A 22,664-nucleotide genomic window follows, 5' to 3' on the forward strand; every position below is an offset into this window, starting at 1 on the left:
TTGGACTCTATTTCGGAAAGAAAGATGTATGGAAAATTTATATGCAATCTCGATATAAATTAAAATTGAATTTAATTTCTTTTCTTCTTATCGAAAGATATCGATGGAATAAAACAAATCTTGGACTCTATTAAAATTTCGGAAAGAAAGATGTGTGAAAAATTTATATGCAATCTCGATATAAATTAAAATTGAATTTTAAATTTCTTTTCTCCTTATCGAAAGATATCGATGGAATAAAACAAATCTTGGATTCTATTAAAATTTCACGGAAAGAAAGATGTGTGAAAAATTTATATGCACCCTCGATATAAATTAAAATTGAATTTAATTTCTTTTCTCCTTATCGAAAGATATCGATGGAATAAAACAAATCTTGGACTCTATTAAAATTTCACGGAAAGAAAGATGTATGAAAAATTTATATGCAATCTCGATATAAATTAAAATTGAATTTAATTTCTTTTCTCCTTATCGAAAGATATCGATGGAATAAAACAAATCTTGGAAAGTTGTAAGAGTAATCTCTTAGAATTTGCGTTTCAATTTTCGAGTGCAAGTATCTCGATTTTCCGCAGTGTATCGATATCAACGAGTGCAATTACGTGGGCGCCTGCGGGCGGGGCGCGCTGTGCATCAACTTGGCGGGCGGGCACAAATGCGAGTGTCCCGAGGGTTATAACGGCAACCCGGAGGAGGAATGCGTGGACGTCGACGAATGCCTGCGCTCTCCTTGCGGCCGTTCGGCCCAGTGCACAAACCTGGACGGCAGTTTCCGCTGCGCTTGCCCGGAAGGAATGAGCGGCGATCCTTGGATAGGCTGTCACGGTGGGTAACCCGATTTCTAATTATCCGAAACGTTCCTCCTCTTCTTCTTCTTCTTCTCTCCGCTTTCGGAGCTCGATGTATTATACCGTTTCTTTGTACATAGAATTCGAAGCGAATTAAAACGACCTAATCTCGACGTTTCTAAAAAGATTCCAAGCGCGGTGACCAACTCTCAATCGATATAAAATATGATAGAAAATTTTAAAAAGAAAGGAAAGCATTACGATGTATATTCAAACTTTATTGTAAAAAATATTTGAAGAAAAAAATGAAAAGCGAAAGATCGTGGAGGGCTAAGGTCAAAATATTTTGAAGAAAAAAAAGGAAAGCGAAAAATCGTGGAGAGCAAAGGTCAAAATATTTTGAAGAAAAAAAAAGGAAAGCGAAAGATTTGGAGGGCAAAGATCAAAATATTTTGAAGAAAAAAAAGGAAAGCGAAAGGTTTGGAGGGCAAGTAGTCAAAATATTTTGAAGAAAAAGAAAGGAAAGCGAAAGATTTGGAAGGCAAGGGTCAAAATATTTTGAAGAAAAAAAAGAAAGGATCGTAGAGGGCAAGGGTCGAGCGCTTGGAGCCCTAAGGTTTATTAAACGTTGTTAATATTATTCGAGCTTTTGTTAGCTTAGCGTTAACATTATTAGAATCTTAATAACGATATAAAGATCGACTAACCATCTAACTAACAGATGTAAACGAGTGCGAGGAGGGCGCACCATGTGGGACGGATGCGGTGTGCGTGAACACGGAGGGTAGTTTCGAGTGCAGGTGTGAGGCAGGCTATCGGATGGACCCGGCGCACGGTTGCATCGACGTGAACGAGTGCGCTCGAGCGGATGCATGCGCGGAGAACGCGAGATGCATCAACGTGCCCGGATCGTACAAGTGTATCTGCCCCCAGGGTTTCATCGGTCAAGGACTAACCCTGTGCGAAAGTCAGTCATCATCTAACTTGTTAAATGAAAAACAAATAGGGAGAGAGAGCATTTTTTAACCGCTAATTATACAATCCTAATTATATATATATATAATGATTTTCAATAAGCTTTTTGAATTTTCAAGTAACAATATCAGGTTAGATTAATAATGGGCGTTGCACGATTAACCACCTGTTGATTAACAGACGTGAACGAATGTGAGACAAACCCTTGCGGCGAGAACGCTGAATGCAGCGACACGATCGGCAGCTTCGTATGCAGTTGCAAGACGGACTACACTGGGGATCCTTTTAAGGGATGCAGCGGTTAGCACACCGACATTACACTTTTTTTTTTCTCTCTCTCCATTCTTTTAATACGTTCTTTAATACATTGGGGTTGGGAAAATGGAATTTTGGAAAGATTCATAACCCCTTACCTTTTTTTTTTAACGTATAGGATTATTTTTTCTGCGAGTCTATTTTCAAATATCAAAATTACCCTCGTTCTCCTTCCTCTAAGGGATAATATCTTGCTCGTATACTTTTCTTCATCGATCGATTTTCTTTCGATCGTCGTTAATTCGAAATACGAAATTGTTTCCCAGACATCGACGAGTGCACGGCGTTGGAGAGCCCCTGCGGGAGAAACGCGATTTGCAAGAACAAGGATCCCGGTTACAACTGCGTCTGTCCACCGGGATACACTGCCAATCCAGATCCGAGGGTCGCTTGCGAGCAGGTAAACGATTTTCTACTTTTCATCAACTTTATTATTTTATTCTCCCCTCGAGTTTGCAACTCGACTACTACCAACTCGATTTTTAGACCGACGTGACCACCCTGTGCAAGTCGAACTTCGATTGCGTGAACAACGCCGAGTGCATCGAGGGGCGATGCTTCTGCAAGAACGGGTTCAAAGCGGTCGGAGCCGAGTGCGTGGACGTGGACGAGTGTCTTTCGAACCCGTGCGGGCCGGCGTCGATCTGCGGCAACACGAGGGGCAGTTATCACTGCGAATGCGAGTCTGGCTTCGTTGGAACCCCGCCCCATATACCGTGTAAAGGTAATAAATTTGAACGAAGAAGAAGAAGAAGAAAAAGAAAGATACAAGGTGATTTTTTTCTCTCTTGTAGCACCGTGCGACGAGGTAACTTGCGGAGATCACGCTTACTGCAAGGCGGACGGCCACGAGGCTTACTGCATCTGCGAGGACGGATGGACGTTCAATCCGAACGACATCGCGGCTGGATGCGTTGGTAAGTGTTTCGACGACGTTCGAAATCATCCCACGATATATTTTAATCTAATCCCTCGAATCGTAGATATAAACGAGTGCGACGCGATAAACGGGCCTTCGGGACGCTGCGGCAGAAATGCGATCTGCACGAACACTTTGGGCGGGTTCAGTTGCCAGTGCAGGCCAGGATTCTCGGGAAACGCTTTCAAACAATGCATGGGTACGCGTGCATTTCAATCAAAGATTTTTAAAAATTCCCTTTGAACGATGTTTCAATCCGTTTGAAACAGATATAGACGAGTGCGCGAGGGCGGATACTTGCGGCCACGGGGCCACGTGCACCAACACCGAGGGTTCCTACTCGTGCACGTGTCCAGAGGGAACGATTCCGGATCCCGACCCTTACATCAAGTGCGTAGGCATAGTGACGTGCGAGGTGGACGGCGACTGTCCTGGAAATGCCATTTGCGATCCGCAAAAGCGTTGCCTGTGCCCCGAGCCCAACGTTGGAAACGACTGCAGACGTGAGCACCTCACCCCTTCTCTCCTCCTATTATTGCAAATACAAAATAAGATAAAATATTCGTTCATTTTGATAAATTTTCTCGATCAGATCCGTGCGAGGATTTGTCGTGCGGGCCGAATGCCCACTGCATGCTGTCCAACGACGTGGCCACGTGCCTCTGCCGGAGCGGTTACACGGGGAAGCCTGGGGTGAAGGGCGGTTGCAGGGACATAGACGAGTGCGCGATCAATCCGTGCCCCCAGGGGGCGATCTGCAACAACGAGCCGGGATCGTTCTCCTGCCAGTGCCCGAGCGGTACCACGGGCGATCCTTACAGCGGTGGTTGCCAGGAGTCGAAGGCGCCCCACGTTTGCGGGCCGAGCACCCCCTGCCCTGCCGGGGAACAGTGCATCAAGGACGAGTTCGTTGGAAGCAGCGTTTGCATTTGTCAGAGGGGGTACACCAGGGATCACGAGAGCGGCAAGTGTAGGGATATCAACGAGTGCATGGAGCTCAGGGACAAGCCTGCTTGCGGCGTAAACGCCATTTGCAAAAATTTGCCAGGAAGTTACGAGTGCCAGTGCCCACCTGGATTCAACGGCAATCCCTTCTCGCTTTGCGAAGGTGACTTCTCTTTCTCTTCCTTCCTTTCCGTTGAAATAAATATTGGGTTGGCAACTAAGTAATTTTTTTTTTAGAAAATCAAAGACAATTTTTTCTTTGGTTGGAACTAAATAACTTTATTCTGTAATGTGTTGCCCATTTTGATCAATGACCTTTTGCCATCTTTCAGGCAGCATCATAAAACTTGTGGTTTTTATTAGCAAAAAACTGAATCAGGTACGATTTGATATCATCATCGTTATTGAAATTGTTACCATTCAAGGAGTTTTGTAAAGATCGAAACAAAAAGTAATCGGATGGTGCAAGCACTATATGGTGGATGTGGCAAAACATCCCAAGCTCCAATAATTTTTGCCGAGTGACCAAAGATGTGTGTGGCCTTGCATCGTCACGATGGAATACAACACCTTTTCGATTTGTCAATTCGGGCCGCTTTTCTTCAACTGCATCGTTTAATTTCGTTAGTTGTTCAATGTAGACAACAGAATTGATCGTTTGGTTGGGTGATAAGAATTCAAAATAGACAATTCCTTTGTAATCCCACCAAACTGACAACAAAACCTTCTTTCGACGAATACCAGCTTTTGATGTTGTTTGAGCTGGTTCACGTGGCTTGATATTGTTGTAAACAACCCATTTTTCATCGCCAGTTATCAGTCGTTTTAAAAATGGATCATTTTCATTACGTTTCTTTAGCAAATCGCAGCTGTTAATGCGTTGCGTTAAATGCTTTTCTTTCAGTTCGTGAGGAACCCATGTATCGAGTTTTTGAACATAGCCAAGTTGTTTTAAGTGGTTTTCAATGCATGTATGTGATACATGAACCTTCTCTGCAATCTCAGGCCACGTGAACGACTTGTACTGTGACGATCCGAATCGATTATGAGTGATCATATCGATGAGTGAAATCCGCAATTACTTAGTTGCCAACCCAATAGAAAAGAAGTTTTACTTGTTTTAAATTAATTATCGACATTTAAGTTCGTATTTAAACGATGATAATATGATAATACGAACGCAGAGTGCAACAGTATCGAGTGCCAATGCCAGCCCCCGTACAAGATCGTGAACGGGAAATGCATGTTGGCCGGTTGTTCCAAGGGAGAGAAGTGTCCGAGCGGCGCTGAGTGCATCACCATAGCTGGCGGAGTCAGCTACTGCGCTTGCCCCAAAGGGTACACGACCAAGAGCGACGGTTCTTGCGAAGGTTCGTATCGAGAATTCTTCCTCGTCGAGAGAATTTCCCCGAAGATTCATTCCTCCGAAAATTATTTAGATATAAACGAGTGCATCGTCGGGCACCAAGTGTGCGGGTACGGGGCAGAGTGCATAAACCTTGCAGGATCGCATCAGTGCGTCTGCCCGCACGGTTACGGCGGTGACCCGTACAACGGCCTCTGCTCCCCGGCTCAGAAGAGGTGCACCAGCGACAACGAGTGCAAGGCGAACGAGAAATGCGTGCAGCCTGGCGAATGCGTTTGCCCGCCGCCGTTTTACACCGATCCCCTCGATGCGAACCTTTGCAAAAGTAAGAAGTTCCTTCTCAGGAAAAAAGAAGTAACAAAAATCTCAACGTTGTTCGAATTTGATTATATAACGTCGTATATAAATATTTTCAGATCCTTGCGACAGGTTTCCATGCGGCATAAACGCCAAGTGCACGCCGAGCGATCCACCGAGATGCATGTGCGAGGCCGGCTACGAGGGGGATCCCCAGCACGGTTGCGTGGACGTGAACGAGTGCGCGAACAACCCCTGCGGGCACGGCGCCTACTGCATCAACACGAAAGGCGACCACATCTGCGAATGCCCGAGGGGCACGGTGGGCGACCCTTACGGGGGCGGGTGCACCGGAGCCGTGGCCAAGAACGAGTGCAGCTCGAACGACGACTGCGACAATCTGTTCGCATGCGTGAACGGCAGATGCGTGAACCCTTGCGACAACATACCCTGCGGGCCGAACGCTTACTGCGAGCCGGACAAACACGCAGCTTGGTGCCGATGCGTGATCGGATTCGTCGAGGGGAAGAACAACGAGTGCGTTTCGCGTAAGTTTATATCGTGTTATTTCGTTAATCTCATTTAAACTCGATCGAAATGGTGAAATGATTCGAAATCGTATAGAATGCGACGGGTTCGTGTGCGGTTCCGGGGCGCAGTGCATCGTGAGTTACAGCGGGCCGACGTGCAAGTGCGTCGAGGGTTTCATGGGGAATCCGTTCCCCGGCGGGCAATGCCAACCGGATATTTGCTCCCCGGAAGTCCCTTGCGCTGAGCCAAGCGTGTGCATAAGCGGGCGGTGCAAGCGCCGTTGCGAGGGCGTGGTGTGCGGCGTGGGCGCCTCTTGCGACCCGGCTACCAACAAATGCGTGTGCAACCCGTACTTCATCGGGAATCCGGACCTCCTTTGCATGCCGCGTAAGCGATTACCAGAAAATACCGCTCGAAACGATATCACTTTGCGCGCCTATTGACAAGTTGAATTTGCAACAGCCATCCAACCGCCCGCCTGCGACCCCGCCTGCGGCTCCAACGCCCACTGCGAGTACACGCTGCAGGAGTCCAAGTGCGTGTGCAATCCTGGCACAACTGGGAACCCGTATCACGGCTGCGGAGTGCAACAGAAATCCGACTGTTCCACCGCGCTGTGCGGCAAGGACGCCCATTGCAACGCTGGCCCGAACGCCGTCGAATGCCTCTGCCCGCCGGGATACGCTGGAAATCCTTACATTCGCTGCCACGGTTCGTATTCCTTTCCTTTCTAAAAGGTTCTTGTCTTGCACGATTCTTAAAAATCGGATAAAAATTCCAGATATCAACGAGTGCAACGGGAACGCTTGCGGGAGCAACGCGGTGTGCATCAACACGATCGGCAGCTACGACTGCCGTTGCAAGGAAAACTTCTTCGGCAATCCTTTCGTCGGTTGCCAGCAGGTCCAAGTCGAGCCGTGCGCCGACCCCTCGACCTGCGCCTGTACCGACTCGATGCCCTGCCCGCTCGACTACAGCTGCGTGGGCGGCAAGTGCGTAAATCGTTGCAGCGACGTGAAATGCGGGCCGAGATCGGTCTGCGAGGACGGGGCCTGCGTCTGCCCGCCCGGTTACACGGGCAACCCGAACGACCTTGCCAAAGGTTGCCGCCTTCACGGCCACTGCTCCAACGACCTCGACTGCGAGCCCCAGCAGATCTGCTTCCAGGTAGGGAAGGGGGTGAGAAAGTGCGTGGACGCGTGCAGCAAGCTGCAGTGCGGCCCGAACGCGTTGTGCGTCACCCAGAACCACGCGTCCTCGTGCCTGTGCGTGGACGGCTACGCGGGGAACCCGAGCAACCTGGTGGAGGGTTGCCAGCCGTCCAAGTCGGCGATGACGCCTGGCTGCCACGACGACGCCGACTGCTCCACCGGCTCGTTCTGCGTCCCCCTCGAAGACGGCAGCGGCCGCGAGTGCGTTGACCCGTGCGGCAAACTCGTGTGCGGCGCCCATCAGAAGTGCGAGCCGGACGCGAGCCCCGGCCACGCCACCTGCAAGTGTCAGGACGGCTACGAGTGGAATCCCGTGTCCTCGTCCTGCGAGAAACCCGCGGTCCCCGACTGCATATCGGACGACGATTGTCACGGAATGGAGGCGTGCAGATCCGATCCTCTCGGCGTGTTGAAGTGCACCGCGGTGTGCAGGAGCTTCACGTGCGCCCCCAACTCTCGATGCGTGGCGGAGAGGCATCGCGGGCGTTGCGAGTGTCTGCCCGGTTTCGCGGGCAATCCGAACGATCGGCACGGGTGCCAGACGCGGAGGAGGGATCGGTGCTCGACGGACGCCGAGTGCCCCGAGGACGAGACGTGCAGGGGCGGGAGGGAGGGGCTGCTCGCGTGTCAGCCGGTGTGCGATTTCGTCTCGTGCGGGCCGAACGCTCTGTGCGTGGTCCACAACCACGTGGCCAACTGCGAATGCCCCCCGGGGCTGTACGCGGGCGACCCCAACGACGCTGTCCGCGGTTGCGAGCCCGTGCCCTGCGTCTACAACGTCGACTGCCCGCCCGCCCAGCTCTGCAACAGGTTGACCCACACCTGCTACGACGCCTGCGACGAGGACGCTTGCGGGGCGAACGCCGTTTGCATAGCGGACGACCACAGGGCGATATGCCAGTGCCCGCCCGGCTTGAAACCGAATCCGGTCGCCGAGGTCGAGTGCGTGGCGATCGAGGCATGCCACCCGAACCCGTGCCACGAGACGGCCGTCTGCGTCCCAGGCCCGTCCAACAATCCAGTGTGCCAGTGCCCGTCCAACTTCGTCGGGGATCCTTACGGGAAAGGGTGCCAACCGGAGGGTTACTGCGCCACGGCCAAGGATTGCCCGGCGCACTCCATCTGCCACAACCATCGTTGCGCCAACCCGTGCGAGAACGCTTGCGGCCCTAATTCTATCTGCGACGTGATAAACGGCCAACCGAGTTGCGAGTGTATCCATAAATTCGTCCCGTCCTCGAAGGGGCCGCAGGACGGCTGCGTTCGCGCCACCAATTATTGCAACGCGGATGCCGATTGCGAGGGGAGCGTGTGCCTCGAGGGACAGTGCATAGGTGAGTCGTTTCTTACATCTAGCGTGTTCACGTTCGAATTCGAAACGGTGGTGATAGTTCATGGAGAACGTTTATGATTGTAGCCGTGTGCAGAACGGGCGCCGACTGTTCAACGGGTGAAAAGTGCGCGAGCAACAAGTGCGTGGTTCCATGCGTCACCCATTCGCAGTGTCAGACGGACCAGACTTGCGTGAACGGAGCGTGCATCCTGGGATGTCGAAGCAACAAGAATTGTCCGCCCACGGAGTCTTGCATTAACAACAAGTGTCAAGGTATCGAGAAGAAGAAGAAACTAGGGAGAAAACTGGAAATTTTTTAAGACAGATCTCGACCGATTTCGTTCATTCTTTTCAGATCCGTGCAAAAGGAAGGACGTTTGCGGGCCAAACGCGATCTGTAGCATCACCGATCACGCGACCTCCTGCACCTGTCCCCTCGGCTTCCACGGGAATCCCACGCCCCAACAGGGCTGCGTCAGAGTGCCGAACATATGCGAGGGTCCCCAGGATTGCCCCAGTCAGCACCTGTGCGTGTCCGGATTCTGCCAGTGCCAGTGCAGCGAGCCGAGCAACTGTGCCGAGGGCGAACGTTGCAAGAACGGAATATGCATGAAGCTGTGCTACAGCGACAGCAACTGTCTGCCTGGGGAGCTGTGCATCGACGGGGTGTGCGAGGTGGGCTGCACTTCCGACGTCGGTTGCAACGACAACGAGGTGTGCATCAACAACAAGTGCAAGTACGTAAACCTTCTTATAATAAAATAATATCAATTTAAATATCGGCTATCGACGAAATAACATTATTAATGATAAATTAAAATTATTAATGATAACACTGATTCGCACTGCAGATGCAGTCACGGGTTTATAGCCGGGCCGGAACACTGTTTGGACATCAACGAGTGCGACGACCATCCCTGTCACTCGAGCGCCGACTGCGTGAATCTACGTGGATCTTACCGTTGCGTGTGTCCCCAAGGAACCGCCGGTGATCCCGTGGGGACGGGTTGCGCGATCCCTCACCAATGCACGCTGGATGCTGACTGCCCCGACTCGCAGGCGTGCATCCAGCACAATTGCACCGATCCCTGCTCCCTGGTCGACTGCGGCCTGAACACCGTTTGCTCCGTTTTCGACCACGCCGCGGCGTGCCAATGCCAGCCAGGTTACATAGGCGACTCGTCGGGATGCTTCAAAGTGGAGTGCCTCTCCAACAACGATTGCCCTAGCGACAAGTATTGCAATCAGGACGCCAACAAATGCGCAAGTGAGTGACCATCCGTGCAATCGTTTAGAATATTTCGTTCGATATTTTTCTTTGACAACGGAACGGAATTTATTCAAGGTCCTTGCAATCAAATGAATTGCGGATACGGCAACTGCATAGCGTCCGACCACGCTGGGATATGCAAATGTTATCCGGGCTTCGAGCTGGCAGGCGACATCTGCGAGGACGTCGACGAGTGTTTGGACAACCCTTGCCACTCTTCCGCGGTGTAAGTTAATAATACCTCGATTGAAAACATATTAATATTTGAAATTAGATGTAATATATAATTCTTAATATCTATTTTTAAATGCGATTTAAATGTTATGAAATTTTGACCAATATCCGATTTATTAATTTAATTAATATTATAAAATTCAAAATTTTATGTGCATAGAGACTGAAATAAATATAAAAATTTTTAATTTAGGGTATGAACCTGTTTGCTTATTATATAATACAATTTGATAAAGTTATTTACAAATTAAATATAATTATTTTTATATTGAAAATATAATGTTTCTTTTTAAATTGTATAAATATCAAATTATACATATATATATAGAAATAGGGTAAAGTTAGAAGCTTTATTTATTATATTTCTTTTTAATTTTTTATTTGTTTTAATTTGAATCGTTTCTTTCGAGGAGGAGCTCGATGAATTTGAATTTTATTTACAGTTGTCAAAACACGGAAGGCTCTTACACCTGCGTTTGTCCCCACGGATTGGTCGGGGATCCGTTCAAGTCGGGTTGCAAGCAGCCAGGGGACTGCTTCACCGACTTCGACTGTCCCAATTCTGCGGCTTGCATCGACAACAGGTGCACGAATCCTTGCGACGTGTCGTCCGTTTGCGGAAAGAACGCCGATTGCTTGGTCCGCGACCACGTTCCATTTTGCAGATGTCCCGGCCAGACTACCGGCAATCCAGCTGTGAGCTCTCATTCTATCTTTTTTTCCGATTAATTAAAATTAGAATAGAAATTAGAATTTTCGAATATTCCACCAGTCGGAGTGCGTCCATTTGGAATGCAATTACCACAGCGACTGCGGTCCTTCCGACGCGTGTTTCAATCACAAATGCGTCGACCCCTGCTCTCTCTCCAACGTTTGCGGCCAAGGAGCGGACTGCTCTCCCCTGAACCACAGCGCGGTGTGCACGTGTCAACCTGGTGGCACAGGTGACCCCAATCTTGGCTGCACACCTGTCCAATACTGCAAATCGGACTCCCAATGCGCCACGGGCTCGGCTTGCAACGGAGGGATATGCACCGGTACGAACGAAAGCTTCGATCTTTCCTTTCGATCGATTTAATCGTTTCTCGTCTTCGTTGCAGCATTGTGCGCCAGCACGAGAGATTGCATAGGCGACCAATTGTGCATCAACGGCCTCTGCCAACCGACTTGCAAGAGCAACTCCAGTTGCCCCGAGTACCAATACTGTCACAACAACATCTGCGTGCAGGAGCTGCGTTGCACGTCGAACGACGATTGCCCGGACGACGAGAGATGCGTGAAGAACAACATTGGCCAGGCGGAGTGTCGCAAAGCGTGCGACCTGCTCCTCTGCGGGCGGAACGCTGGATGCAAGGCGGACAATCACGCCGCCGTTTGCTCCTGCAAACCCGGATTCTTCGGGAACCCCAAGGACGATAAGATCGGCTGCCAGCCCATCGAGTGCGAGGCGAACGAGGATTGCACCGGGGAGAAGATCTGCGACACCCACAAGTGTAGAATAGCTTGTCTCGCCCGCAATCCTTGCGGCGTGAACGCGATTTGCACGGCAGAGAAGCACGTTCAGGTGATTGATCGTTCGAATCAATCGTTTCGAAATTATATTTGCAAGTGTTATATTCTCTCGTTTCTCCCCAGATCTGCACGTGTCAGCCAGGTTACACGGGAGAGCCTACTCATGGATGCCAATTGATCGATTATTGCCTGAACGAGCCTTGCGCGCCTGGCGCCCTGTGCGAAAATTCCAGAGGCTCCTACAAATGTCACTGTCAACAGGGAATGGTCGGGGATCCGTACAACAGTGGCTGTCAACCGCCGGTCGAGTGTCTGCAGGACGAGGATTGCCCGCTCACCGCCAAGTGTATCAACGTGAACAATGTCCCCAAATGTTTCGGTACGTGTATATTTTCACAATCTTTAAAATTTCCACGCGAAGAAATATTCATCGAGATATTTATTAGAAAATTTTCGATCGTTAATAATTTTATTAATAACTCGTTGTGTAACTTCAAAACTGTGTTGCTCCAGTACAGTTTTAATCCTTTCGTTACAATACTCAAGAAAGATTGTATATTCTTTTTTATTATCGAATCAAGAGAAACGAGCGACAAAAACAAAATATCGATCCTAGAGAAAGATACTCGACGTGGAATAACTCGAGTTGAGAAAAATGTTTAACGAGAAATCCCCGTCGATCGATTTGTCTTGCGGTGTTCCAGATGTTTGCTCGCGCACGCAGTGCGGGCCGAACGCGGATTGCGCGGCCGCTAATCACGCGGGCGCCTGTCAGTGTCGGCCCGATTACGAGGGCGATCCGAACAATCTAAGCATAGGGTGTCGGCCAAAACCGGTTATTTGTTCGTCGGCCGCGGACTGCTCGCCCAATACCTATTGTTACGAGGGCATCTGTCGACGTGAGTATCGTATTATAACAAACTCGGCCAATAGTTAAACAATCCCCTGTTGTTCGATCGTTCGAAATTTTGAAATTCTTCCAGCGTCCTGCCAATCGGACGAGGAATGCAACTTGTCGGACGTGTGCTTGAACGGACAATGCCTCGATCCTTGCAACGTGAGAGCCGCGTGTGGAATAAATGCGGAATGCGACGTGAGGAGTCACATTAAGCAGTGCAGCTGCCCGCCTGGCTTCACAGGCAATTCGGAAGTGGAATGCGTCAGATGTGAGAATATTATTTACTCCCTAACATATACGCAAAGAAGAATTGAATTTTTCGAAAATAAAATTTCTAGAAAGTTTTGAATTATTTAAGGAAGAATTATTTTTCTTATTAATTTTCAAACTTTATCGAGAGTTTGGTTGAATGATAAATAAAATTTCGTTATCTCAGTGCCGGTGTCCTGCAGAGACACGAACGACTGCAACGACGGGAACACTTGCCGCGACAACGTGTGCCTTCCAATCTGCTCCACCGACAACGAGTGCGCGTTCAACGAGAAATGCGTTCGTGGAAACTGTTTGCTCACCTGCAGGTTGGACAACGACTGTTTCCTGGGCCACATATGCCTGCACAACATGTGCACGTTCGGTTGCCGGGCGGACGAGGACTGCAACGCGAACGAGGCGTGCATCACGAACAAGTGCATCAATCCTTGCGAGGCGACCCCTTGCGGGCCGAACGCCAAGTGCACGGTGTTCAATCAACGGGCAACTTGTTCGTGTCCGTCCGGCTTCATACCGAACCCAACCGCCAAAGTTGCCTGCCTCAGATCGCCCGGCCCCGTCTGCCAAGCGAACAGGGACTGCGCCACGGGCACGGCTTGCATTGGGAACGTTTGCACCCCCGTCTGCTCCACGGATTTGAATTGCCTGAGCAACGAGCGGTGCGACCCCTCGGGGATTTGCAAGTCGTTGTGCAGAAGGGACGAGGACTGTCGAAGCGGAGAAATCTGCGAGGGGTTGGTGTGCGTGATCGGGTGCCGGGCTGACGTCGAGTGCCAAGAGAGTTTCGCTTGTTTGAACAACCAGTGTCGAGGTAAGAAAGAATTCCAAGCGTACTTGAAGTGAAAAGAATTTTGAAATTCTTATAATAAATCGATGGATGTAATTTTGGATTAATTCGAAATAAATTTCTCTCGCAGATCCTTGCTCTGTTGCTGATGTGTGCGGAGCGAACGCCAAGTGCACGGTGGTGAGTCATCGGAAGGTGTGCTCGTGCCCTGCGCCGTTGATAGGCGATCCCCTGGTCGGCTGCAAACAGGCGTTCTTGCCGTGCAACACGGAGCAGGAATGCGCTATCGGTCAGACTTGTTACGGAAGGTCTTGTTACGCCACGTGTAGAAGGCAAGGGTTGTTAAGTTTGAAGATTTTTCGAAGATCCTTCGAGGAGAAGATTAAGGTGTAAGGTGTGAATTATTTTGCAGTGACGCTAATTGCTTGAGCGACGAGCGATGCGACGGGGGAATATGCAAGGCCATATGCAACAGCGACGATCACTGCGTGGCCAACCAGATCTGTCAGAACAGACTATGCGACATCGGATGCCGTAGCGATAACACTTGCCCAAACGACGAGTCTTGCATAAACAACAAATGCAAAAGTGAGTGCTTACGATGCTTACTAACAGAGAGTAAAATCTTTTTTCCTTTTTTAATAAACTTGATTCTTTTCAAAGATCCTTGCGAGGGCGGGAGAGCTTGCGGCGAATGCGCGGGTTGCCGGGTGGCGAATCACGTGGCGCAGTGCAGTTGCCCGGCCAATTATTACGGGAATGCGTTGATCAGTTGCTCGAAATCCATGATCCCCTGCGACAGCGGCTGCGAATGCGACGAGATCGGCTTCTGCACGAAGAGTTGCCACGGCCAGGATCAATGCTCGTGCGGTGAAGCGTGCCATTCGGGAAAATGTCGCGTCAAGTGTGACGTTAACAACTATTGTCCAAAGGTTGTACCACTCTTTCCAAGTTTTCCAATATTAAAAGAAATGTCTCGACTTTTTGTATTTTACGAACGCAGGGATACGTTTGCGAAGAGGGTCTGTGCCTGATCGGTTGCCGAACGCACTCCGACTGTCCGTCCTCCCTGTCTTGCGTCAATGGCCAATGCGAGGACCCGTGCTCGGCGAACGGGTCGCCGTGCGGAATCAACGCTCTGTGCCGCGTGTCGAACCACAGGGCGGTTTGCCTGTGCCCTGAAGGGTTCCAAGGGGAGCCAAGCCGAGAGTGCTACCAATTGGAGTGCCATCGGGACGACGACTGCGAGGCGAACAAACGGTGCAGCGAGGACGGGGTGTGCACGAATCCCTGCCTCCAGCACGGCGTGTGCGGGTTCAACGCGCAATGCAGGGTGGTCAACAGGAAGGCGCAGTGCTCTTGTCCGCCCGGCCACTATGGAAACCCTCAGATCAACTGCAAGAAAGGTAACTGAAACTCTAGACTATCAGATGAATTTTCTTTGAATAATAATTTGAAACTAATTTCTACCATTTCGAAGGCGGGGACGAGTGTTTAAGAAGGCCTTGTGGCGTGAACGCCAAGTGCAGGGAAACGCTGAACGGATTTGAGTGCACCTGCGACCCCGGATGCCACGGCGACCCTCACCAAGCCTGCATCTGCGACGGAGGGGAGCTGTGCAAGGATATGCGTTGCGGCGTGAACGCCGCGTGCAGGATTTACAAGAATCAACCGCAATGCTACTGCCCGTCCAATTACCCTTCCGGGGATCCGATGCACGCCTGTGAGTATCGCGTGTTAAAACTTAAAATTATATCGTTCGAACGATGCATTCCTTTTTCTCTCGAATTATTTCCAAAAAGAAAGAAAGAAAGAAGGAAAAGATAGATGGATGTTCACGATGATTTTCAATTTTCCCGATCGCGAGCACAGGTAGCGCGGAAAAGAGCTTCGATTGTCGCACGAACGGATGCGGTAAGGGAGCCGAGTGCATACGGGACGGTGCGATATTCGTGTGCAGGTGTCCACCAGGTACCAGTGGATCGCCGGATATCGAGTGCACGACAGGTAAGAGACGGCCTACTAACTCGTTTAACCGGGCATATCGATTAATTTTATGTACAGCATTTGTGACTAGCGAGCAATTAATGACGAAACATGAGGAACATGGTCGTAGAATAACCATGTATTATCGTCTTTAGTAGGAATTGACAGTAATACAGTTAGAATTAATCCAGTGAATCGTTTAACAAATCGAAGAGACAGATGTGATTGGACCACGACCAGTCTTTTTAGACGATTCTTATACATACATACATATATACATATATATATATATATATACATATATTATATACATGTGTGTGTGTATATATATATATATATATATATATATATATATATATACATATTGTACAAAGAATAAAAACGATACAAGAATACGACACTGGATTTTACCCACAAATTGTCGCGTGAAGACATAAATATACCTGTACATATATATATCTATCTATACAGTTAGGCAATACTGTACATAATGTGTCCAGGAAATGAGGAACACGTTTCACACATGTCTCACACGTAATTTATTCATATGTAGAATGTTTATTTCAGTATCCAATCTGTCTTGTGGAAACCATTATTTCATCTCAGAGAAAAAAAAATGATCTGAAACACGTTAAAAAAAAAAAATATATATATACATGAAAAAAGAAAAGATAACGAAAAGAAAAAAAAGTATAATATGTGAAAAAGTAGAGACAGAGAGAGACTGCATATATATATATATTTCGATTGCAACGACGTAGAGAAAAAAAAAAAAAAAAAAGGTACACATTTTTTACAGTGAAAGAGAAGACCGATGATCCATTCTTTTTCTTAGACCTAGGATTAATGATACAGATTGGGAACTGCGAAAGGGACATTCTCATATACCCATGCTTGTTATTTTTTTGCTGGATTTATCCACTGTTTTTTTACATTATTTTTTCCCTCTTATTTTCTTTTGAATTCTGTGGGGGCTTGTGTTGTAAATATCGCTGCTTGCCAATTTACGTATATACGTATATATATACACACTCTGTATGTATATATATTGAATTCATTTCTCCCGGACGACGAGGGGGCGGCCTCCTTTCTCGTACGGTCCACGTAAAACGAGTGTAAAAGTTCGATTCTCTATTATTTATATCTTCTCCATTCACGAAAGCTACCCTACTTATTTCCGTATTACGAATTACAAAGCATGTGGTTTATGTTATTTGTGAGAAAGTTTCTTTTCACAGTTCTTATATATGCTTTTTTCTTTTTTTTCCCCTCTCCCGTCACCACCACCACCACCGCCACCGCCACAACCACCACCACTACAACCACCAATCACCTACCATCACCTACCCACCACCGACTCTACATCACGACTCTGAAAAAACAACAATACCAACAACAACAACAAAAAAACAAAATCAACCATTCGAAACGGATGGATGTTTCGGTGATCCAGAGCGCGAATGCACCAGCGATCTCGAGTGCCCGAACGAAAAGGCCTGCATAAATCTGCAATGCGTGGACCCGTGCGGTCTCCGTGGCGCCTGCGGGATCAACGCCCTGTGCCGCGTGGTTCTGCACAAACCGCGATGCTCCTGCCCCCAGTGTTATATCGGTATGCCTCACACGGCCTGCCACCCGGACCCGAAATGCGAAACGTTGAATCCGAGGCCGACGCCGAACATCGGTTGCTCGTCGGACCGCGACTGCCCCGAGAGCTTGTCGTGCCACACTCGCACCGGCGAGTGCCGTGACCCGTGCCTCGGCTCCCGATACACGTGCGAGGTGAACAAGAGGTGCCAGGTGCGGAACCACAGGCCCATGTGCGTGTGCAAATACGGTTTCGTGGTGAACGAGGTCGGCGAGCTGACGTGCGCCCCGGACACGTTGACGTGCACCAGGGACTTCGACTGCCCGTCGAACGCCGCGTGCGTGAACGGGAAATGCCAGAACCCGTGTAACGTGAGAAAGAAAAAGCCGTGCCCGGCTGAAAAAACCTGCGACGTCCTGGACCACCGTCCCGTCTGCATATGCACACAAAACTGCAATCCCTCCCTCTCCATTTGCCTGCGAGACAGTGGCTGCTCTCCAGACTTGGCGTGCCGCAACTATCGCTGCGTGGACCCATGCAGAAACTCCACCTGTCCGGCTGATGCCCCCTGTTACGTGGAGGAGCACAAGCCTATCTGCAAGTTCTGTCCCCCCGGCTTTGTGCCAGATATTAAATACGGATGCATGAAAGGTAAACACCATTTCTCACCACCTATCTCTCTCTCTCTCTCTATACTCTCTCGCTCTCACTCTCGCACTCTCGTTCTTATACATAGATCTGTCTCGCTCCACTCTTCACTTTTTTTTTTATATCTTATATATACATATTTATATATATATATATATACGTATGAGTATATTTCTTTGATATTTCTTCTTCTTCTTCTTCTTTCTTTTTTTTTCCTCCTAATATATTCACCAAATCTGGATTCACGATTCTTGTCTATTGATATGATTCTTACTCGGCTAATATATATATATATATAGTGTGATTATACTATTATACTATACACCAAACATACCGATTGCTACTTTTCAGGTTTCTCAGAAGCATTCAGACAGCGGAATAATCTCGAAAGAGTAATTTTTTCGATAGATGTTGATTTCTTTTTTTTTTTTTTCTTCAAATGAAATTGCTTATCATTTTTTCATTCCGTTGTCTGAATGGAAGATATATATGAAAAATAGTTTCAGGTTCCAAACAGATACAACTGTTCGTCATTCCGATTATCTATACTCTCCTATGTCCTCACTGTTCAACGATTATTATTTTTTTTTCCCGTTACATCTGTCTCTGTAAAGACTTAATCGATTTTATACATATATATTTCTGATCGATAGCTTGTCTATTATTTATTGCGCGAGCATGCTTAACTTAATAATCCTTAATAATTCGTAGATATTTTTTTTTGTTTTTACTTGGAGTAAAACGATGGATCGTAGTGGATTAGGGATTAATCGAGAGAGAATGAAAATGCTTGAAAAACGTTTCAGCCGCCTCTTTGACTCTACAGCTACTCGACTTCTCTTGGCCTCGTTCACCTTTTTATATTCTTCACCTGTTTATATTCTATTGTATCCGCAGTCCACCACACGACCGAACATTTCTGCGAGTCCGATGACGAGTGCAGCGACACGAAAGCCTGTGTCCTAGGATCCTGCACTGATCCTTGCGTCGACCACTGTCCTGTGGCAGTTCGATGCCTGGTTAAAGAGCACAGGCCTGTTTGTTGCGACGAACACGATTACACAGACACCACAACATCTGTTTTCGAACGTACGACACCAGGAATCGTAGGGTATACCTCGACCGTTCAAAGCGAAGAAAGTACAACAATTTCGTATTCGAGTACCGAGTCCACGACTCTAACAGTCGCTGAAACTTCTACCGTCGAAGAAAGTACTCCCACGTTCACGACCAGTGAATCGATTTTGCCCACGACAATGGCACACGATCGTGGAACCATCACGACGACAAGTGTTGAGAGTATGGAGACTACAACTAGTTTGTCTACCGTTAAAGATATTTTTGAGACCACTACCGAAGTTGTTCCGACTGTGGGTGGTATCGAGACTACTTCTGTATCTTATACTTATGGCACAGAATACATTTCGACGAGTGAAATGACAGAATTGAGTAGATTACCGGAAACGACTATAAGCGGTAAAATGACTGAACCGAGTAAAGTTTATATAGTCACCCCTATTTATCCTTCGGAAAACGCCACTACACCAAAATCGGGAGAAGTATTTACAGTTACTCCGATATACGTGAATGAATATACTACGGAAATGCCGAGAGTTACTACGGAATTCATTAATATATCTAGCTCTACTCAGAATGTTACGTTCGAAGAAACCAGTATGGTTACCGAGAATTTAGAGACAACGGAAAGCGTGACATTGATTACTGTGACGGCACAGTATCCTTTGAAAACAACGATTGAACAGTTCACGGAGTTGCCTCAAATTACGGAAGAACATACCACAAAATCATTCTCGCCAATGGGACAATTCACTACAGAGAAAATGGGAACAACTACGCAATATTCTACGGAACAATCCTCAGAAACTGAACGAACTACTGAAAAATCTGTAACAGAACTTTTCACGGAACAATATTCGACAACGCAAGAATATTCTACTGAACGACAATCAACAACACAGTATTCAACGGAGAAGATTTCGACAACTATGCAATATTCAACGCAACAACCCTCGACAATTGTATATTCCACGGAAAAGGTGCCAACAACTGAACGATATTTTACAGAACAGCCGCAAACCACACAATATTTAACAGAAGTTCCTTCAACAACTGTACAATATACGACGCAACAATATTTAACAACTAAATACACTACGGAATTACCTTCAACAACAACTGAGCAATATATTACAGAACAATCACCAACAACGATACAACAGTCAACAGAAATGACTTCAACAACTACACAAAAATCCTCAACAACTGAATTTTCTACGCATCTCCCTGTAATAACTGAACAATATTCCACAGAACAACCACTAACAACACAATACACAACACAACATTCAACAGAAATGCCCGAAATAATTACACAACACACTACGCAGCAATTTTTAATGTCTGAATATTCTACGGAACAACTTTTAACAACAGAATATTCTACTGAATTTTCTTCTCCAACAAGTCAATACTCTACAAAAATGCCTCCAACTGAACATTTTACCGAACTGCCTACAACAATTGAATATTTTAGTGAACTGCCTTCGACAACTAAATACTCTACAACATTGTCTTCAACAACTGAATATTCTACAGAATTGCCTTCAACAATTAAATATTCTACTGAACTGCCTACAACAACTGAATATTTTACAGAATTGCTCTCAACAATTGAATATTCAACTAAACTGCCTACCACAACTCAGAAATATTCCACAGAACTGCCTCCAACAACTAAATATTTTACAGAGCTACCTTCAACAACTGAATATTCTACAAAATTGCCTTCGACAATTGAATATACTACCGAAATATCTTCAATAACTCAAAAATATTCCACAGAAGAATCTCGAACAACTGAACTTTCTACTCACATTTTTTCGACAACTGAGCAATATTCTACTGAACAACCACCGACTACAATACCATATTCAACAGAAAAATCAACAACCATACAGTATTCAACAACGCAACTTCCAACGACTGAATATATTACCGAAAAACCTACAACTGAACAATATTCCATGAAATATCCACAGACTACGCTACAATATTCTACGGAACAACCACAAACAACATTACAATATTCTACGGAAACTTCTACGGAACAATCTTCTACAATTAGCAAGTATTTTACTGAACAACCACCAACCACAATACCATATTCAACAGAAAAATCAACAACCATACAGTATTCAACAACGCAACTTCCAACGACTGAATATATTACCGAAAAACCTACAACTGAACAATATTCCATGAAATATCCACAGACTACGCTACAATATTCCACGGAACAACCTCAAACAACATTACAATATTCTACGGAAACTTCTACAATTAGCAAATATTTTACTGAACAATCAGAGACTACAATACCATATTCAACAGAAAAATCAACAACCATACAGTATTCAACAACGCAACTTCCAACGACTGAATATATTACCGAAAAATCTACAACTGAACAATATTCCATGGAATATCCACAGACCACACTACAATACTCCACGGAACAACCTCAAACAACATTACAATATTCTACGGAAACTTCAACAATTAGCAAACATTTTACTGAACAATCATCAACTACAATACCATATTCAACAGAAAAATCAACTATACAGTATTCAACAGAACAATTTTCAACGATTGAATACATTACTGAACAATCTACTACTGAACAACCATCGACCACAATAACATATTCAACAGAAAAATCAACAACCATACAATATTCAACAACGCAACTTCCATCGACTGAATACATTACCGAACAACCTACAACTGAACAATATTCTAGGGAATATCCACAGACTACATTACAATATTCCACGGAACAACCTCAGACAACATTACAATATTCTACGGAAACTTCTACAGAACAATTTTCTACAATTAGTAAACATTTTACTGAACAATCACCGACCACAATACCATATTCAACGGAAAAATCAACAGCCATACAATATTCAACAACACAACTTCCATCTACTGAATATATTACGGAACAACCTACAACTATACAATATTCCATGGAATATCCACAGACCACACTACAATATTCCACGGAACAACCTCAAACAACATTACAATATTCTACGGAAACTTCAACAATTAGCAAACATTTTACTGAACAACCATCGACCACAATACCATATTCAACAGAAAAATCAACTATACAGTATTCAACAGAACAATTTTCAACGACTGAATACATTATCGAACAACCTACTACTGAACAATATTCCACAGAATATCCTCAGACCACATTAAATTATACTACGGAACAATCTACGATTAGCGAATACTTCACCAAACAACCACCGATCACGATACCATATTCAACAGAAAAATCAACAACCATACAGTATTCAACGGAACAACTTTCAACGACTGAATATACTATCAAACTACCTACAACTCAATATTCGACGAGGTATCCACAAACCACACTGCAATATTCCACGGAGCAACTTTCAACAACAGAACTATATATTACAGAGTTAGGACCATACACCACCGAATCATACACTACTCTAACAGTACCTATAATAACTCTAGGACTTTGCAATCAAACTGTCGTCAATGGTTCCGAATGTAAAATCTGTTTGAACGGCACGTGTCAACGGCTTGTGTGCTTCAATCTAAGGAGTCAGAGTACACCTTATTGTTGCATACTCCCAGGTAAAAGATCTTTCTCGTCGGGAGTCTCATAAATGTGTTGTTCTCGTGTTCTATATATGTTTCGACAAACATTATCCAGTG

The 22,664-nt window shown here is 46.4% G+C and overlaps 1 protein-coding gene across 8 annotated transcripts in view; it reads left to right on the forward strand.

Moving 5' to 3' along the window:
* The window catches only part of LOC551170 (dumpy), a 108,250-nt gene that overhangs the window by 22,240 nt on the left and 63,346 nt on the right, over positions 1-22,664 (forward strand). For 5 of the 8 annotated variants that reach the window (XM_026439658.1, XM_026439661.1, XM_026439659.1 and 2 more), the window contains 34 exons: positions 579-828; positions 1,513-1,758; positions 1,947-2,066; positions 2,348-2,481; positions 2,568-2,805; positions 2,876-2,998; positions 3,065-3,199; positions 3,270-3,503; positions 3,593-4,108; positions 5,130-5,315; positions 5,385-5,636; positions 5,728-6,156; positions 6,233-6,526; positions 6,602-6,850; positions 6,921-8,684; positions 8,768-8,956; positions 9,039-9,420; positions 9,535-9,950; positions 10,029-10,179; positions 10,631-10,883; positions 10,960-11,224; positions 11,288-11,751; positions 11,823-12,078; positions 12,404-12,598; positions 12,683-12,865; positions 13,034-13,678; positions 13,785-13,986; positions 14,067-14,242; positions 14,318-14,586; positions 14,658-15,060; positions 15,135-15,377; positions 15,527-15,661; positions 17,094-17,879; positions 18,774-22,583. In XM_026439658.1, coding sequence (XP_026295443.1) covers positions 579-828; positions 1,513-1,758; positions 1,947-2,066; positions 2,348-2,481; positions 2,568-2,805; positions 2,876-2,998; positions 3,065-3,199; positions 3,270-3,503; positions 3,593-4,108; positions 5,130-5,315; positions 5,385-5,636; positions 5,728-6,156; positions 6,233-6,526; positions 6,602-6,850; positions 6,921-8,684; positions 8,768-8,956; positions 9,039-9,420; positions 9,535-9,950; positions 10,029-10,179; positions 10,631-10,883; positions 10,960-11,224; positions 11,288-11,751; positions 11,823-12,078; positions 12,404-12,598; positions 12,683-12,865; positions 13,034-13,678; positions 13,785-13,986; positions 14,067-14,242; positions 14,318-14,586; positions 14,658-15,060; positions 15,135-15,377; positions 15,527-15,661; positions 17,094-17,879; positions 18,774-22,583 — 14,593 coding nt within the window. The remainder of the gene's footprint in view (positions 1-578; positions 829-1,512; positions 1,759-1,946; positions 2,067-2,347; positions 2,482-2,567; positions 2,806-2,875; positions 2,999-3,064; positions 3,200-3,269; positions 3,504-3,592; positions 4,109-5,129; positions 5,316-5,384; positions 5,637-5,727; positions 6,157-6,232; positions 6,527-6,601; positions 6,851-6,920; positions 8,685-8,767; positions 8,957-9,038; positions 9,421-9,534; positions 9,951-10,028; positions 10,180-10,630; positions 10,884-10,959; positions 11,225-11,287; positions 11,752-11,822; positions 12,079-12,403; positions 12,599-12,682; positions 12,866-13,033; positions 13,679-13,784; positions 13,987-14,066; positions 14,243-14,317; positions 14,587-14,657; positions 15,061-15,134; positions 15,378-15,526; positions 15,662-17,093; positions 17,880-18,773; positions 22,584-22,664) is intronic. The other 3 variants (XM_026439664.1, XM_026439662.1, XM_026439665.1) reach the window with 3 other exon arrangements.

Source organism: Apis mellifera, linkage group LG3 (assembly GCF_003254395.2).
Source record: "Apis mellifera strain DH4 linkage group LG3, Amel_HAv3.1, whole genome shotgun sequence".
NCBI lineage: Eukaryota > Metazoa > Arthropoda > Insecta > Hymenoptera > Apidae > Apis > Apis mellifera.